The sequence below is a fragment of the Saccopteryx bilineata genome, chromosome 4, assembly GCF_036850765.1.
Source record: "Saccopteryx bilineata isolate mSacBil1 chromosome 4, mSacBil1_pri_phased_curated, whole genome shotgun sequence".
NCBI classification, from domain to species: Eukaryota; Metazoa; Chordata; class Mammalia; order Chiroptera; family Emballonuridae; genus Saccopteryx; species Saccopteryx bilineata.
This window is the reverse complement of record NC_089493.1, coordinates 126,565,515-126,584,967: the sequence shown is the minus strand read 5'-3', so window position 1 is coordinate 126,584,967 and position 19,453 is coordinate 126,565,515. Positions and strand designations below refer to the sequence as shown.

At 45.8% G+C, this 19,453-nt stretch overlaps 1 protein-coding gene across 1 annotated transcript in view; it reads right to left on the bottom strand.

Annotated features, from left to right (window-relative positions):
• THSD4 (thrombospondin type 1 domain containing 4) overlaps positions 1 to 19,453 on the bottom strand; it is a 692,972-nt gene that overhangs the window by 561,084 nt on the left and 112,435 nt on the right. Inside the window, exon 5 of the mRNA XM_066277962.1 lies at positions 3,275 to 3,722. Within this exon, the coding sequence (XP_066134059.1) occupies positions 3,275 to 3,722 (448 nt within the window). The remainder of the gene's footprint in view (positions 1 to 3,274; positions 3,723 to 19,453) is intronic.

The following is a 19,453-nucleotide window of genomic DNA, read 5'->3' as shown; positions in this document are numbered from 1 at the left end:
TTGGCTCAGTCATAGAGCGTCGGCCTGGCATGCAGACGTCCCGGGTTCGATTCCTGGCCAGGGCACACAGGAGGGGCGCCCATTTGCTTCTCCACCCCTCCCCCTCTCCCTCTCTGTCTCTCTCTTCCCCTCCCGCAGCCGAGGTTCCATTGGAGCAAAGATGGCCCGGGCGCTGCGGATGGCTCCTTGGCCTCTGCCCCAGGCGCTAGAGTGGCTCTGGTGGCAACAGAGCGACGCCCTGGAGGGGCAGAGCATCGCCCCCTGGTGGGCAGAGCGTCGCCCCTGGTGGGCGTGCCGGTCGTGCGCATGCGGGAGTCTGACTGTCTCTCCCCGTTTCCAGCTTCAGAAAAAAAAAAGGGGGGGTCTTCTTTGAGAAAAAGAAGGAAAATAAGATAAAAAATATAAACCATGGCCCTGGCCGGTTGGCTCAGCGGTAGAGCGTCAGCCTGGCGTGTGGGGGACCCAGGTTCGATTCCCGGCCAGGGCACATAGGAGAAGCGCCCATCTGCTTCTCCACCCCTCCCCCTCTCCTTCCTCTCTGTCTCTCTCTTCCCCTCCCGCAGCCAAGGCTCCACTGGAGCAAAGATGGCCCGGGCGCTGGGGATGGCTCCTCAGCCTCTGCCCCAGGTGCTAGAGTGGCTCTGGTCGCAGCAGAGTGACGCCCCGAAGGGGCAGAGCATCGCCCCCTGGTGGGCAGAGCGTTGCCCCTGGTGGGCGTGCCGGGTGGATCCCAGTCGGGCGCATGCGGGAGTCTGTCTGTCTCTCCCCGTTTCCAGCTTCAGAAAAAATACAAAAAAAAAATAATAATAAATAAATAAATAAATAAATAAAATATATAAACCATAAAATGGCAATAAATACCTATCAATAATTGGATCTAAAAAACAAACTAAATGAACAAGTAGAACAGAAACGGACACATAGATACAGAGAACACCTTGATAGTTGCCGGATGGTATGGGCAGTTGGGGGAATGGGTGAAAAAAGTGAAGGAATTAAGAAGTGCAAATTGGTTGTTACAGAATAGTAATGTACAAGTAAAGTACAGCATAAAGAATATAGTCGATAACACTAATAACTGCGTGGTGTCTGAAGGGTATAAGATTTATTGGGATGATCACTTAGTAAGTTATATAATATCTAATGACTGGGGTACACTTGAAACTAATATTGTATGTCAACTGTAATTGGAAAATAAAAACTGATTTAAAAATTTATTTTAAAAAATTAAATTGTCCATAAAGTATGGCCCAAGTCACAAGAAGCCCTGGGCTTTAATAAAAAAAAAGCTGTGCAGTAACAGGACCACTAAGGAGTGCTCACTCAGTGAGTAGGACGTGTCTTGGGGTAACAGGTGCACTGGGCAGGACACTGTGCAAAGTGTTACAGCAGGGAAGGCAATTAAACCTGTGTTACCCTTTGACAACATTTTATTATTATTATCTCTTTATCCTGGGTTTGAGACATTGTTTTGCCTATTTCCAAAACAACAGCAGATTCTGTGAATTCACAAGAATTTTCAAAGATGCATTGCAATTCAATGTCCTCCGTAGTGGAGTTTCCCCAGAACACATGGCTGGTGCCCAGGGAGAGACAGCCCTGCTACTGAGCACACATCTGGCAAAAAGCCCATGACTTAAACAAATGTAGGTGAAATGAAAGAAATGCCTAGCAGATACCAGGTCCACATACGTGCCAAACGCCCCTTTCCTTCCCCTTCACGATGTAGCTGTTCTTCAAAACTAAGAAACAGATTAGTCAACAAAAGAACATGTTCTTCATTGGAAATGAATTCATTTTAAAAGGACTCCAACAAATATTCAAGAGCAGGGACCAAGTCTAATCACAGGTACTGGTATTCCTTTTTGATTTATGACTTTCACAACAATTCTGTGAGGTGGATAATACAACGTTTCTGATCCCTTTCATGGTGCCTGGCCTGTTACATCAAGCAATGACACTCGGTGAAGACTTAACCGGTTCACTGATTAGTAGTGGCTTTAGAAAAATCACTGCTTTATAAAAAACTAGTAATTCCTGAAGTCTGTCTGTGGGAGAACAAGCTAAAAAAGTAATCCAGGCATTCAGAGGAATTATTAAAATCACAAATTAAGTCATTTCTATGGACTCTACTGCAGGAAATATATTTTTAATGAGGAAATTGAAGCTAATATAGAACAGCTGTCCCGTTACCCAGTAACAGAGTATTAAGGTAGATTAAATTGTTAATAAAAAAATATAGCAACTTGGAAATTTAACCTTTACACATTCTCTATTCCTTTCTCTTTCATATTATAGTCTTTAAACCAATATTTTTTTAAAAAAACACACATTTGGTCATGTTATATAGTTTCCATTTATAATTTCCTTTGCTACTCATTAGCTGTGGAATCTTCAGCAAGTTGACTCCCTATCGGACTTTCTCATGATCCAGTCTGCAAAGTGTGTATGCCTGGCAGAGCGGGAAACCTCTGTACGATACTTATGCTAGCCCAACACCCCAAACGCCCACTTGCTTGGTGCTGCCACTGGCTGCCCTAAATCAGTCCAATTGCACTTGACCCACTGACCCCTGAGCAAAGAATGTTGTTGGCTTAAAGAACGTGGAAGTTGTCTGAGAAGTAGCAAGAGTGACACTATTGTTTGATAGGAGCAATAGGCTATCAATTAGGGATCCACGTTGTTCATGTGTTACTACAGGCATAACCTTATAAAAATGAAAAGTAGAGGGGAGAATAAATGAAGAGAAATGGGAGGGAAGATTTAAAAACTGCATAAAGTGGCCCACAGGCAAGGGGACAAGGTTGTGAAAAAGGAGGACTTGGTATGTGGTACCACCATTTCCTCTGCCTGTGGTCCCTGTGCCTTCCACAGGGCTTCCCTGCTGGGGCAGAGCACTGGAGGGCTATGCCTCTGTGGTCTAAGGATCCACCATGAGGAGAACCCATTTTCACCAGAAAACAAGTGGAGGTTGCTAGCTATAATGACTCTGCACTTTGGTTTGGGGTCTGCCACACGTCTCTTTCTAGTAAGATGCCAACGGCTAGAGAAATAAGGATGTTTTAGATAATCCATAAAAGAGTGAATAGATTTCTCATCTCCCCAAAACATTGTTTTCCCTTTTATTTCCATTTTTCCTCCTTTTTGCACACCTTCCTCTGAAAAGAAAAATGCAAATGCAAATTCACGGCCTAAAAAACCACATCTCGCCATCTTCCTCATGTTCGCCATCACCCACCAGGAAGGGAGGGCAGCCCAGACAGCTTGTACTCACGTTGCTGTTGCACAGCTTGTACTGGCGGTAGGCCCCAATGCAGGAGATGGCTGCAGACCGGGCCGGCTGGGAGAAGCTTGGGGCTGCCCTGAGGGCGCCCATGCTGTGGCTGCGGCTTGTTTCTGGGCTGTGGAAAAGACTTGAAGCTGCAGGAAAGCTTTCGTCCTGGATCAAAGGCAGCTGGTAGACGGAGGCCTCGGAGGCCTGCAGTCCAGAACGAGCGCCACTGTCACCCTGGTACAGAGGTCCATGGCGGTAGGCCTGGTGGACTGGTGGGCTGTAGCCATGGTTAGGGCTGGACAGCCCCTGAGACCTGGAATGCCGGGACGGGGGCCTCTGCCTCCGAAGCCTCTGCAGTGAGTGTGCGGAGTCCGTCTGCAGTGGTAAGATGTACGGGGCCTTCCCGTACCCGTACTTGCCAGGGCCGATGGGACCTCGGGTCCTGCTCCTACAGGCACACACACAAGAAAGGAGATGAATAGTCATGGGAAGCTCGGGTCCCAGCAGAGGGGCTGGGTGAAAACAGGCGTGGGAGAGAGCCTGTGATGGCACAGAGTAGAGGACGCATTCCAGAGGAAGGGAACATCACGGGGCTGGAACAGGGCTCCACAGAGGCTGGGAGGCAGAATGCGGGTGGAAACCATTGGTAGACAATGTAAGCGGCTGAAAATAAGGTTAGGACGGTAAGCCATGGTCAGCACGTGACTTAAGTCAGGGAATTGGGGTATTTTTTTAGGTTGTAGGGAGCCTATAGGGAACAATAGGGCTGAAGATTTTTTCAGAAGTATAAAGATATCATTGTAAGTTCAGCCATAGTAATTTTCCATCCTTTTTTTTTTCTGATAATAGTTTGTGGGGGGGGGGTTCTTACTCAACTATGCCTGATATTTCAGAACCAGTTTCTATCACCACTCATGCCCAAATTGCTTTTCCAGGTAAGCAGAATTTAGCTAAGCAACCAAACACTACTGCAGCCTGAGGCCTGACTGGGGCTGGATCATACATAATCCCTGAAGACACCAGAAGAGGTGAGCCATCGGCTATTCCACTGCTCTTGAGGCAACCTGTGCTGAACAAGGAGCCAGTGGTTGTGCTCATGGTGGTGTGGGCTTTGTCAGGTTCCACTGCATTGTGAAACCTTATGAGAATCATGTAAACAGGAGTGCAGGGAAGTGTCTGATACCTGGCATTCTGGCGCGGGGGAGGGAGGGCAATAGCTCTGATTTGTAGCATTTTTCCATTGCCATACTGTCAGTACACCCACTACAACTCCTTCAAGCTACCACTGTGAAGACCCACTCAGCTCTAGCGTGGGGGGAAAAAACCAGCTCAGTGCAGCACTGCAGGGGACTGTGCTACAGGACATCCGGTTGTGTGATCTATGAATGGTAATGAAATACAAAAACGAATCAAATGTGGTCCGACCACACAACACTGGGCAGGATAAAGGCTTTGGAGGCACCTCCGAAATGGTGCCTTGGGAATCTGGAGGCAAGAGGAAGCACTTTCGGCTAGAGGGATCTGAGGAGGCTTCACACCCTCTCACCCTACCCCCACCCCGCTCCCATCTGGGACTTGAGATGCACAGGTCCCAATATTCTGGGAAAGGACTTCAGCATAACTTTTTACTTATGTGTAAAGTGACAGAACTGGAGTAAACAACAGCGAAGCCCATTCCAACCCTAAAATTATATGCTTCCATAATAAGTAATTCTACTTTTACGTAAAATTGGAAATGTGCCTAAGGGCTTCCACAAAATGGCCGCATTAAAACAAGCGCATTAAAATAGCCAACAAGGGGAAACATGAATTTCTGCCCTCATGAGGAAATTCTTCCTTCACTGGACATAACCACTGAATATAAAATTTAACGGACCACAGCTAACTCTTAACCTCTTTAATCAGTAATTGCACCTTCATTCTTAGCTGATTGGGCTTTGAATTAAGCCACGCTACAGTGTTTCAGTGCCATGCTGCAGGCATTTCTCAATCTTGGCAACACCTGGGACTCAGTTTAATGATGGGGGGGGGGGGTGTGCAGCATGCTGCTTTAAGAGGTGCAATTAAGAAGTTAGTCTTAAAAATATGTATAACTTGAATGTAATTTGCTTTTTTCTTTCTTGTGGCAAAGAACCTGCGTGTGTGAGTGTCTTCTTTTCTCTTTAAGATCGGAAAGCCTACCCACACTTCTAGCCTTGGAGTAAATGCTGGGTGGAGACCCCAGGTGCAGGTAACAGAGATGGAGCAGAGCTTCTTAAACGTGACTGTGCCCAGGAGTCACCAAGGGGTCTGTTGAGAGACAGGTTCTGACTCAGGAGGTCTGGGCAGGCCCTGAGGCCCAACAAGCGCTCGGGTGGTGCTGGCGTGGCCAGCCCACAGACCCACAGCATTGAGAAATAAAGTCATAGGAGAGAATGGAAATTCTAACAAAAAGGTGAAAATTCAAGAGCAAAACCTATCATGTTTACTGAAGAAATACGGATATAATTTTTTTTTGAAAGCCTCTGTATTTGTGACATACGTGAAAAACTTGCTGACTTGGGCCAGACTGCACTTGGGCAGCTCTCCTGGCAAGAGCAGCTGCCCCAGACTCTGGCTGCCACTCCTGAGAGAGGAGGAGGCAGAGGACCCGCTGTCCGCTGAGGACCTGTACTAGCATCTTCTCAGAGGCTGCCCGCCATTCCTGCGGGGTGACACGCACATGTGCAAATGTGTGTTACTTGTATTCACACTGCCTGGCCGAAAGTTCTGCCTCAGTGAGAGAGCCATTCCAAACCCATAAACAGCAGCACCACCAGAAAGACAATGAGAACCAGTGTAAAAAGAATCAGTAGCCAGTTAGGGTGTGATTATGAAAGGTGTGATTTCTGAACACTGGACTCAGCATGCTTGGACAAGCAGCAGGTTCATTCCCACTTGACCAGGAGGATGTGTGTTTTCCTAATAGCTGGTTAGAGCTAATTATCCTGGAGGTTCAGGATGGCCTCTTCCCTACCAGGGGGTTTATGCAGATTTATGCAGAGTTGGGATAAGCCAGATGTGACCAGTTAACACTATGATAGTGTAACACAATGGTTAATGACTTGGACTCTGAGCCAGGGTTCCTGGGTTTACATCCCACCGCTGCTATTTCCTAATTACTGAGCCTTTGGAAAAGTTACTCAGTCTTCCAATGACTCAGTTTCTTCAAACAGGGTCCCAACTATGATGAGGCCAGTAAAGCACGTAGGGTCAGGTAAGTGCAGATTAAAACTGAGAGCGAGCCCTGGCCGGTTGGCTCAGCAGTAGAGCGTCGGCCTGGCGTGTGGGGGACCCGGGTTCGATTCCCGGCCAGGGCACATAGGAGAAGTGCCCATTTGCTTCTCCACCCCCACCCCCTCCTTCCTCTCTGTCTCTCTCTTCCCCTCCCGCAGCCGAGGCTCCATTGGAGCAAAGATGGCCCGGGCGCTGGGGATGGCTCCTTGGCCTCTGCCCCAGGCGCTAGAGTGGCTCTGGTCGCGGCAGAGCGACGCCCCGGAGGGGCAGAGCATCGCCCCCTGGTGGGCAGAGTGTCGCCCCTGGTGGGCGTGCCGGGTGGATCCCGGTTGGGCGCATACGGGAGTCTGTCTGTCTCTCCCTGTTTCCGGCTTCAGAAAAGTACAAAAAACAAAACAAAACAAAAAAAAACTGAGAGCGGTGTCTTTTAAGTTTTGCACCTAAGGGCCGCACCCTAGGACCGGTCTGGGCCCCATATGCATTTATAAATAAAGATGACAATAGCATCCTCCTAATAGGTTGTTGTAAAGAGTAGACAATTTAATAAGAGCAACAAACTTAAATAATGACTAGCATAGAGCATTATGATACATACAGGTATTTGCTTTTGTAAAGAAAAGTTCTGGCTTGGACATTTAACAACTGCACAAACTTTGGCAAATACTGCACCCTGTTTCCTCGCCTAGAAAATGAGGGTCTATCCATTAGGATGGCTGGAATAAAAAGGACAGATAATAACAAGTGTTGGAGAGGAGGCAGATAAACTAGAACCTTCATGTAGTCCTGGTAGGAAGGTAAACTGGTGCAGTTGCTTTGGAAAACTATGTGAAAGTTCCTTCAAGAATGAAATGTAGTTACCATGTGATCTAGCAGTTCCAGTCCTGGGTATACAACCCAAATGCCTATCCACTGAAGATGGATAATCAAAATATAGTGTGTCCACAGAATGGATTATTAGTCAGCCACAGAAGGGACAAAGTATTGATATATACTCTACTATGGATGAACCTTGAACACATTCTGAGGGATAGGAGCCAGACACAAAGGGCATGTATTATAAGACTGCACTTATGTGAACTGTCCAGTAGAGGCAAATCCACAGAGACAGAAAGTAGATTCGTGGTTGCCAGGGGCTGCGAATAGGGGAGAAGAGGGAGAGATGCTAAAGGGTACAAGATTTGGGAAGGGGGATGGTGACAAAAACGTTCTGTCACTAGATAGTGATGATGGTTGTCAGTATACTAAAAACCACTGAATTATATAGATTTTAAATGGTGAATTTTATGGTATGTTAATTAATCTCAAAAAGCTGTAATATTTTTCTTTATCGAGAGCACAAATAATTTCCATCTTATCTACTTCCAGTGAAACTGGAAAGATCAAACTGAGGTGACTGACAGGAATGCACATTTAAAATCCGAAAGCAGCGTTCATCATGTTTTCCATGGTTTGTTTCAACCTCCTTTACCAAACCTTTCTTGAGCAACTCCTATGAACATCTACTGAGCATTGTGATGTTTTTAGTGCTTGTTTGCATCTCCAGCCCTGACAACATAAGTAAGTGCAGAGTCCCCTTCCCCCACAGCAGAGCTCAATGATAAGGACAAAAAGGTAAGGGTCTGACACCAGACTCTGGGCCCAGTCCTTCCAACGACCTACCACAAGTGTCTGGGGAAATTGTTTCAGATCATGGCTGCAAATAGCATTTTTTGAAAGAGTACTAAACACATAAAATATTTTCCTCACAACAGGTGGGCTGCTGCCCAGGACTCATTATGTGTAAGGTTGTGCCGCACGGTGATATCAACATTAATTGGTCAACATGATGATTTAATCAAAAACACCCCATCTGTTCAGTCTCCTAACTACACAGGAACCTCAGAAATGTATCATCTATAGCCAACAACCATAATTGACAACACCCACACTTCTCCTGACCCCTCTCCTGAAAAAGTCAACCGCAAAGACGCAGCTCACCTCTATACTACAGCCTGCCTCCCACCTGTGCACGCAGATCACCTGCAGATCTTGTAAACACACTGCTTCCAGTTCCTGAGATCTGAGTCTGCATCTGTCATGATTCCAAGGACATGCTGAGGCTGTAGGCCCTGCGTCCACACCGTGATGGCCATGCCCACCGACATCTTAACCTCAACCAACCCAGGCAAGCCCAGATTCACACCATCCTTCCCCACCCAAACTGTTCTCCTTTGAATGCTTCCTACATTCTTCATCTCAGTCTCTCTCAAACGTAAGCAAGCATCAGTCACCTAGAAATCTTGTTAAAATTGTCCTAATGGCCATTGAAGCTCCACATGCAAAATATGATTCAGATCTGGGGTGGGGTGTGAAAATCTAACAAGTATCTAGGGAAGAATTAAGAGGTTAATGGTACTCCTGGCATGCCTGTCAAAACTGGAATGCCCCAGGCCAGGCTGGCTGTGAGCTGCTTCCAAGAAGAGTCACATCTCTTCCCTCAGGGTCCAGCACAGAGTAGAGCAGGCAGAGCCAGAGCCCTACCCTCCAGAAGCCAGGCTGTTTGTATTTCTTATACTCCCCATGTGGAGCTCCCATTTGTTTTCCTGCAGAGCCCAGTCCGGTCTCTGTGCCAGGCCAGCCCCTCAGCTGTGCTAACAGGAGCCCCACTTGGGCCACAGCGCCCCGCAGAGCAGCGGTCCAGCCAGCCTGCAGTCCCGAGGTGGCCCGGAGGTGGTGGGAAAGCCCCCGCGCTGCTTCAGCGGGAGCCTACGCTACAGCGTCAGAAGGCTGGCATTCCTTGCAGCTAGGCATCCAAACTGAGTTGAGTTAGGTCAACAGACATCAGTTCTTCCAACAGGAAGATGGGAAGGAGTCTTGTGGGATGGAAGATGATTTCTCACTAGAGATAGCGGGCAGTACGATAGATGAAAGTCCCTGAAGTCCCTGTACTAGAGGCTGCTGAAATAAAGAACCACTGAAATAAAGAACCAACTGAATCTCACTATAGCCAATGAATATTTTCCATCGGATCTGAAGGGGTCCTTTATGCCACACTCACACTCTGCACTAACATTATATAGCAAATCGAAACTCTTACCCAGCCAATTACTTTAAGGCACATTTACCTGGCCAGTCCACACTGAGGGACAAAGGAAATAAGAAGGTAAACATCACAGACTCCTGGTCACAAAGGCCCATATGCAGCTGAGGGTGGCGCTATACCAGCCTCCAAAATGCCCCGCTCTTTCCCTCTCCCCTCCCACTAAGGAAACAAAGCTTTTCCACTTGGTGTTTTAAGTTTGGAGATGGGGAGGGAAATGAGACTTGCAAGTACTATCAAGTGACATGCTTTTTCCAAAACCCATTAGTATGATCAAATGCATTTTTAAAGGGGTTTTGTTAAAAGACCCTGAGCAGTAGGAATCATAAGTAGCGACCAGTGTCTCAGCACGTGCAGAGGTGCACAGATACGCGGGTGCAGGCCCTCTGCTCAGGCCGGACCTAAAACCACCCTAGCAGGGTAATGTGTTAGGAAACCAGCCAGTGCCTTTCTCCCTCCAGCATCCCTTCCCCCACCCACACAAGCCACCCCACAGTGCTTCTAGATTGCAGCCAGAGAACAGAGACCCAAAGATCAGCCCCCAAAGAAAACAGGTCTCTAGAATTTGGAAAACTCTGCTTTGTCTGTCATGAGCCAAGTCTGGGGCCCAGAAAGCAGAGGCACTATTGACACCAGAGAACATGAAGAGGTTGCTGTGACCGGGGGAGGATCCTCTCAAACCTAAGGGAACAAGGATCTGCCCAGAGGGCTGATGGGGGAGGCTCCAGGAAGTGGAGATCAGGCCAGACGCCACTGATGTAGAAACCCCTCACCTGGAGACTCAGGGCACCCTTGGGAGAGGCAGGGGATCCCTGACTGAACCAAGTAGAAACCTGGGTTGGTCATGCCTGACATGATATGTCTGAGTACCCAAGTTCTCCCGCAGCAGCAAAGAAACTCCTGAACCATGACTCACTGTAGAAAACTCAACTACACCCTACACACACACACACACACACACACACACACACATGTACATATATATGTATGCATATATATGTATACATACACACATATATATGAGTTGTGACTGTATATGATAAATCTGAAGCACAAGCTAAGCATCATTAAACAGGAGTGCCATAAGCAAGTTAGGTCATGGTAACCAGTCGAGTACACGGTCCCTGCTTAGGAGAGTGAGACAGGTGCATATCCTGGCTCCAAACAGTTAAGTAACACACAAGATGCCAAAGCCTTCACAGGATGGTCATGCTCCCAGAAGGCATACAATGTATGAAAATGCAGATGTTCCTGCGTATGCAGGATACTTTTTGAGCTGATACAAATGAAAAGTCAGGCAATGATCTCCACTGGAAGCAGACACAGAGTGGAGCGGAGGCAGGTTGTGTCCTTTCTTCTCCTTCTGTGCCAACATATAAATTCTTTTTGCCTTCTTCACAGGCTTTCAACATATGAAAGTGATATAAAAACAAAAAACACTAATCTGTTTTCCCCCAAATTTTTAAAAATGGAACTGTTGACTTGGGAAGGACTGTAAGAAGCAAACACAGGAGCCAGCCCTTCAGCATTCCCTGAAATGGTGGGTGCAGTATGGGCCCCTCACCAAGAGGAGTCAGATCAGTCTACCTAGTGCTGAAATACACAGACATTGCCCTGGCTGCATGGCTTGGTTGGTTAGTGCATCATCCTGAAGTGTAGAGGTTGCCGGTTCAATCCCTGATCGGGGCACATACAGGAACAGATTGATGTTCCTCTCTCTCTCTCTCTCTCTCTCTCTTTCTCTCTCATTGAACTCAATAAATAAAAATTAAATATATATGTATACACACACACACACACACACACACACACACACACACGGACATACAGTACTCACTCAGAGGCTGAAATCCCCAAAGGCTGAGGAGAGAAAAATAGCCTGGGGACAAAATATTCTTCTGAAATGTCACTGTCAATAACTGGAAAGTCATAAACTCCCAGAAAGATCTGAGATCAGCAGCAGCCATCACCAGCCTCATGCCCAGAGGGCAGCATTGTTGAGTACACGGCTGGACTCCCTCACAAGCCCCCTAGTCCCTTGGGGCAGGCCTGCCAGTGTCTTATCCCTGTGTGCACAGTCCCTGAACCAGCAGTGGGTCACCCAGAGGCACTCGGTGCGGGTTTGCTGAAGTGACACACGAGAGACCATAACTTACTTCATTGTTCAGCACTGCTAACCAATGGGTCAAAGAAGGCTGCCTCTCTGGATCTATCCTTCAAGACGAAAAGGCTGAGTCCCAACAAGCAAGAAGTCAGGATAGCCCCACATGTCCAGGTAGCGAGCAAAGGGAGCTGGTGAAATTAAAAGTCAGTAGTAGCCACTGGCCACCTAAAGATACCAAAAAGCCCAAATTCCAGGGGGTGGAGAAGACCAGGACAGTGCAGCCATTGAAGGGCAGAACCTATGTTCACAGAGGAGTCACACGATCTCAGGTAAACTGGACCAAAAGGAATCTGCAGCTTAAACAGGAAAGAGAGCCCCATGTTCCTAAACCCCCACCTCTGCTCATTGTGATCCCCTGCCAAGGGGAGAAAGGATAGCATGTGCCAGTTCAAAGGGCTGTGAGCAGATGGTTGAGGTTGAATGCATCTGTCCTCTGGGGAGTTCAGAACGAGGGAATGGCTGCCAGGCCTGTTCCAGGCAGACATTTCTCTGGTGTCTACAGATGATCAGAGGAAAATTCTGACCACCAAGGGAAACAAAGCTTACGATGATAGAAATGAAAGCTTTTCTGCTTGCCTACTGTGTGGCACATCCTGTCACACACATGACGCATTGTGCCCAGATCTGCTGCTGAGCCCCAGGAAGACCAGTGTGGGAGTCAGCTGACAGGTTTGCACTGAGCCTCCAGGGAAGAAGGAGGGGCAGGGGGAGGAGAGGGAGGATGCAGGGGGACGTGAAAGATTTGTACCAATAAGAGAAAGGAAGGTCTTTTCACACATGGGCTCAGGAACACTACGAGAAGCCAAGATGCAGGTGACTGTGCAAAGGAAGTAGAAAGGTGGTTTGGGGGCAACTAAGTTTAAAAGGCCCTTTTTGTACCAGGAAGCCAAGCCTCAAGTGAGCCAGCCAGTGGCCTCCCAGCAGATGAGGTCCCCAGGGCAGCGGCCCCACGCTCCTAAAACAAAACCAAGGCGCAGCCTTCAGGACGGACCTAGTCTGTCCGGGGCAGTGACCCTGGGAGATGACTTAGACTCTGTCTCCAACTATTACCATCAAACTGTTCCTTGTTCAGAGCAGGTGTTTGAGGCTGAGCCAGTATCCAAGACCAAGTCACCCCAGTGCTCACTGTGCATCTGAGTGGTCCTGGGTTCCAGGGCTTATCGTCAGGTGCCTTATTCACTGTGGGTCAGAGAGATGGAACAGGACATAAAAGTGGGCATCAAAGGAAACTGACTTCAGACCAGCAGAAAGTGATGGTGTATCAGACTGCAGGGGTGTCACTTACAGCCAAGCAGCTTACTCACTACCCAAGCACATCCGGGTGCTGAAATATAGCACGTCCTCCCAGCGGGGTGGTGAATCTGGCCAGAGGAAGAGGCTTCTTGTTTGGATTCACACAATGGTGAAAAGTGAGCCAGTGGAGGTCCAACCAAGAAGAATTTTCAGTTAAGGCTGAGCTGATATTACAGAATGCAGAACCGAGGTGACCGCCCTGCCCTCCTCTGTGCTGGGCACAGCGTCTAGAACAGTGTTTCCCAACATGGGGCCCACACCCCACAGGGGGGCAATTCGATAGTTAAGGGGGGCAATTTGAAAATGGACTCGACACGACTTTAACTCTTTTGCCCCGGGCCATTTAAACGCAATGCTAGATATCAGTGTCAAATTTAACAAAAAATGCAGTTCTTAAATAATTGCGGTAAATAATTATTAAGTATAATTTCGTTTGACGAGACCAAAATATCAACTGAGTGATTGGCGTCGTCAAGTAAACTTCGTCCTGGGTTCACCGCGGAGCGTGCTGTCTGCCACGGGAACCCCGGACATTTTAAAAACTCGCTAAACAACGCAGTTATTCTCACCTAATTGGCCCATTGCAACTTCTGTAGTGTGTCACATCATTCAGTTGGTGTTAATTTGAAATAAGTGTCAGTCAAAACTGTTGTAAAAGCTCGTTGATTTAATAAATATACATATATATATTGCATAGATATAATTGGTATTTGATTTGATTTTATCAATATTAAACTCTTTATTAAGTACTTCTTGCATCGGGGCTAGAAAGCAATAATATTTTATAAATATTATTGGGGCTATAATAGTGCATGCACAACAATTTTAATTTTAGAAGCGTAACTTTCCAGAAAATTTTGTCAAGTGGAAAAAATATAGATACCTTTTGATTTGCGGTGGTAGTGTAGTAAATGTGTTATATACATTTAAATAAATATGAATTTTTAGTATACGTTTACTCTATGTCACATTGAATATATTTTAACACATATCTTAATATTAGTTTTTAATTGATCTTATTTTTATTATAGCCCATAGTAAAATGAATGGTGCAAGCAAGAAAAAAACTCATCAATATTCGGAGGAATATTTAAAATTTGGGTTCATACACGCTGTTCACGATGAGCGGATTCCTTTCTGTCTTTTATGCCAGCAATGCTTGACCAACGAATCAATGAAACGAGGTCGTCTTGAGGTTCATTTGAAGGCGAAACATAGTGCTCATATTAATTCAGATTTGAGTTACTTTAAAACTTTAAAGAAAAATTTTGAAAAAAGAACATTAAAGTCTCTATTTACTGCTCATATTTCAACTAATAATCGTGTTCTTGAGGCTAGTTATCAAATTTCTTTATTCATCGCTAAAACTGGAGAAAATCATACTATAGGAGAGAATTTAATAAAACCGTCAATATCAGCATTTCTTAAAACGGTTCTTGAAAAAGATGACAAAGATGTAAAAGCTATGCCACTCAGTAACAATTCTGTTAGCAGAAGAATAGACGAAATGAGTGAGGATATTGAAAAACAATTTGTTGAAAAGCTGAAAACAAGAAAATTCTCCTTGCAAATGGATGAATCAACTTTGAGAGACAGTGAGGCAGTATTGATAACTTACGTAAGATACATTAATAAAGGACATTGCTGAAGAAATGTTGTTCTGTAAAAGATTAGAAAGCACCACTACCTCCAAAGATATATATAATAAGCTAAAAAACTACTTAGATGTCAATGATATACCAATGAAAAATATAACATCTTGTGCTGCAGATGGTGCTCCCAATATGATGGGCAAGAAAAATGGCTGCTTAAAATTGATGAAAGATGCGAATCCAGAAATGATTCTTGTGCATTGTGTTATTCATAGGGAAAACTTGGTAGCTAAAAACATCTCGCCTGTTCTGAATGAAGTATTACATACAGTAATAAAGTGTGTTAATGCTATTAAAGCTAGTGCCAAATGTGAGCGTCTTTTCAAGCTATTTTGTGAAGAACAAAATGAAGACCATGTGAGACTTTTACTTCATACTGAAGTAAGATGGCTATCTAAAGGAAACTGTTTGAAAAGATTTATGGAACTGTTTGATACTCTTAGTGATTTTTTAAGCGACAAACCTGAAATGAAGTATCTGTTAACAATAGATGGTAAAGCATTTGTGAGTTATTTAGCCGATATCTTTGAAAAACTAAATATATTAAATAAGCAACTTCAAGGAACAAATAAAACTCTTGTCGATGCAAAAGCAAAGATATTTGGTTTCATTACCAATACTGAGTTATGTCAGAAACATATTAACAACAAAAACTTGAAATAGTTTCATTGGCTCAAAAAATGTGAAGTAACTGATACCGCTTTACTTGTTATTGTCAATCATTTGAATATTCTATCGGCTGATTTAAAAGAAACATTTTCTGATTTAAAACAAATTGATTTCCCAACATGGATGATGCAGCCAATGTTAGTGGATTTGTCTGATATATCAAATATGCAGTATCAAGAAGAACTCGCAGAATTGCAAAATGATGAGTCAGTTAAAGCTTTATTTAATATCAAAGGAGCGATGGCATGGCTTTGTGAGGAAACAGAAATCAAATACCCAAATTCAACCAAATATACAAGACAACTATTGCTACCGTTTCCATCTTCATTTTTAGCTGAATGGGGATTTAGTGCTGTAAATGATTTACTGGTAAAAAAAAGAAATCGGCTGGATATAACACAACGTGGAGACTTGAGACTAAAGCTAACCAAATTGGAACCTAATATAAAATCTCTGTGCAGCAAGCATCAAGCGCAAGGATCACACTAAATTAAAATAATAAATTAATATAGAAAAATCTGTATTAAAATTATTTGGAATTTAAATTTCTATTTTTCATTATATGTTTTGAAATTTTACTTACTGTGTTTTGTTAACAATTTCATAGTGATTTCTTCCTAGAACCTATCATCTATGTTTATTAAGTGAACAAATCAATTTTTTAATGTTAAAAATTATGTATGTTACATAGGGGGGACATAAAAATTTTAGAAAGGTTAAGGTGGGGCATGGCACAAAAAGGTTGGGAAACACTGGTCTAGAAGGTAAGAGGTTAAGGAATCAAGTGGGACAGAGGTAGGTACATGGGATGGCAGAAACAGGCCAGATGGGCCACATAGACCTGTATACTCACGGTCCCGTCTCTCTGCATCCTGCATCCACAGCAGTAACAATGCCTACCTCATCTGGCTATCCCAGGGATTAAGTGAAACGAGGCAGGTGAAGTGCCTAGAACAGGGCTTGGCCCTCAGTGGACACTCCATAAATGGTGGTTACTTATAATAGCAGCACTGTCCCAAAGGGGAGAGGCACAAAGCCTCCAACCTTGCCATGTGAGGGTCACTGCAAGAGGCAGCTAGCCAAACAAGAGTGGTATGGAGCCGGCATTCTGTGAAAGAACAGTAAGTACTTTCATTTCTCCAGTGAAACTGAGAGCAGCCCTCTTGGGATTCAACCCTGTAGCTGGAGGGGTTGTAACCTAAGCCCAAGCAGCCCTCCAGGACCACAGGGGTTCAGGGAAACCCAATGAGACTATCTGTGAGGCACTGTGCCTGGTCAGGGCAGGTGCTAAGTAAATGTCAGCTCTTGACCTCTCTCCCCTTGGGGACTCGCAAAGAGTGTCCCCTGCCCCATGGTTTGATCCCCAACAGGTTGAATAAAGCTGAAGGACTATTTTCTGTTAAGTCCTGCTGAATTAATTAATGCGACAGTAGTAACAATTACTGTATAACGCAACTTACATTTCTTTTCTTCTTAAATGAGAGGATGGGAGACAGACTCCCACATGTGTGCCCTGAACAGGATCCATCCAGCAACCCCCATCTGAGGCCAATGCTCTACCTATCTAGGGGCCATGCTCATAACAGAGCTATTTTCAGTACCTGAGGGGGAGACTCAATGGAGCCATCCTCAGTTCCCAGGGCTGATGTGCTAGAATCAATAGAGCCATGGCTGTGGGAGGGGAAGAGAAAGAGAGAGAAGGGGGAGAGGTAGAAAAGCAGATAGTTGCTTCTCCTGTGTGCCCTGACTGGGAATCAAACCCAGGACTTCCACAAACCAAGTCAATGCTCTACCGCTGAGCCAACCAGCCAGGACCACAACTTACATTTCTTTTATGTGAAAGGGCCACAGAGGAAGCAATGGTATTTCTCTCATATCCTGTATGCCTCCCAACTCTGAATTTTTACCACCTTCTATGTGCCCATTTACCATGAATTGCTTCATTTTCCCCCTTGCCATAAATATGAAATATTTCAAGTATAATAATAATCATGTGTGAAAATAATGCATACCTTTCTTCCTCACATTTGAGGAAGTTATTGTTAGTCTGTCACCCTTGGTTAATTGAAGGAAAGAGGGATTTGTTCTAGACTTTTACCTTATCCCTGAAAAAAGTTAGCATCAAGTACTTAAATTCAGATACTCAGCAATAATTTACTGAACACCTGCCAGATGTTTTCTCTTATGTTATCCCATTTAACCATCACTGCAAAAAGCAAAGTGGGTCAGAGCGACAAGATGGCCATGGAGTAGGCAGACGTTCCAACAACCACCTCCCAGAACCAAAGTGGATTACAACTTAATTTTGAGAACAGTCATCTTGAAAGACCAACTTGGGACTAAACTAAGAGGATTCTATAGCAAAGGACCACTGAAGAAGCCACACTGAGACTGGTAGGAAAGGCGGAAATGCAGAAAGGGCTGCCCCACTCCAAGGAGTGAATGGTGGCCGGGAGGAACTCTCATGGCGGGGTGGGTTGCCCGGAGAGTTGTAGGTCCTCGGCCCCAAGACTGGAGCCCCAGCCTAGATCCTGGAACCTAGAAGAGGCTTACGGAGAGTATTTAGCTGAGAAAGGAGCTGAGATACTGTTTGTGAGAAAGAGACAAAACGCTCAGACCCAGGCTCTGTCTTAAAGGGGCCACACAGAAAACCTCGCTCACAGCCACTTACCCGGGGCTACGGGAGCGGGGAGCACTGAGAGGACTGGAGTTGCCAGAGGAGAGTGTAATATCGAAGGCACAGGGAGATACACTTTGAGGGACAGCCACCCTAACCCCTGGGCTGAGTCACTCCCCAAATCTAAAGTTATTTTTTTCCCTGGGAGCAGCAACACCAGCAAAGGAAAGAAATTACCCTGCCCACTGGAGGCTCTCCTGCTCCAGTTAGAGGCGCTTAGAAGTAGGCAGCACATTAGGGACACAAGTAGTAAGTGCTGAGGTGTGAACTACACCCCCACACACACTGCTGAGTACTCGTCAGGGGGCAGGTGGGCCATTGGCAGCAGCAGGGCGTGGCTGCAAGGCCAGGGTAGTCCGAGCATGTGCTTGCAAGCCTGCCCGTGGCGACAGAGACCAGGGCAACCACGGAGGCAGTCCAAGGGGCACGTGTAAGCCCGCCCTTGGAGGCAGAAGCCACGGTGGCCGCTGCGGAGATCTGAGTGGGCATGCACAAGCCCACCTGAGGCAGCAGAGACCAGGGCAACAGCAGAGACTCGGAGGGGGTCCGAGTTGGTGCACAAGCCCACCTGCAGCAGCGAAAGCCATGGCAATGGGCCGGTGCCAGCAGCACCGGAGCCTGAATGCCAGAGGCAGCAGCAGCTTTGGCGGCAAGTCCAGGGGATACACCACACACTGGGAACACAGAGGCCACACCCACTGGACTCCTGTGGCCACACCCTTCTGAGGGCTGAGAAAGAAGAAAAAAACAAAACAAAATGAAATAAATAAATAAAAAATCTGGATAGAATGACACATGAGGCTAAGGAGTAGGCCACATCCAATACTGTATCTAATCACTGAATTACACTATTGAGCTAAGAAGTAGCCAGCAATAAGAGGCAACAGAAAGTATCTCAGGGGAACTTGAACTTTTAAAGGAACTTCTCCCAGGTCAAGAGTAAATAAAAGCTAGCCTAGGAGTGCAGCTGATATTTACAATGGCACCTGGACCCAGCAGAGGCAGCCACAAGATCTGGGTCATGGGTAGCTCCAAAAAGGCTGACAAGGGCCAGTCATAGGCAGTGACTCCAATGATCTGCATCAGGCTCCAGGAGGTCTGGGGCAGGCATATCCAGTGGCCAGATACGAACAGCATCAATTCAGGACCTAACAACCCTTGTTAGAATGGCATCTTAAGGAGAGCTCCTCACACCTGACTCAGCTAAGACAGAAAACACTAAAAAAAAATAGCAAAAAGAAAAATGACAGCAGACAAGTAGTCCTCAGTGGACTACTTGTGGATTACAACAACAGCTGATGCCAACCCAAGAAGACCTAGGAACAACACAACTGAAAATTTGAGGCAGATAATACCAAACCTAGACTCAGCTACACAAACAACACACCCA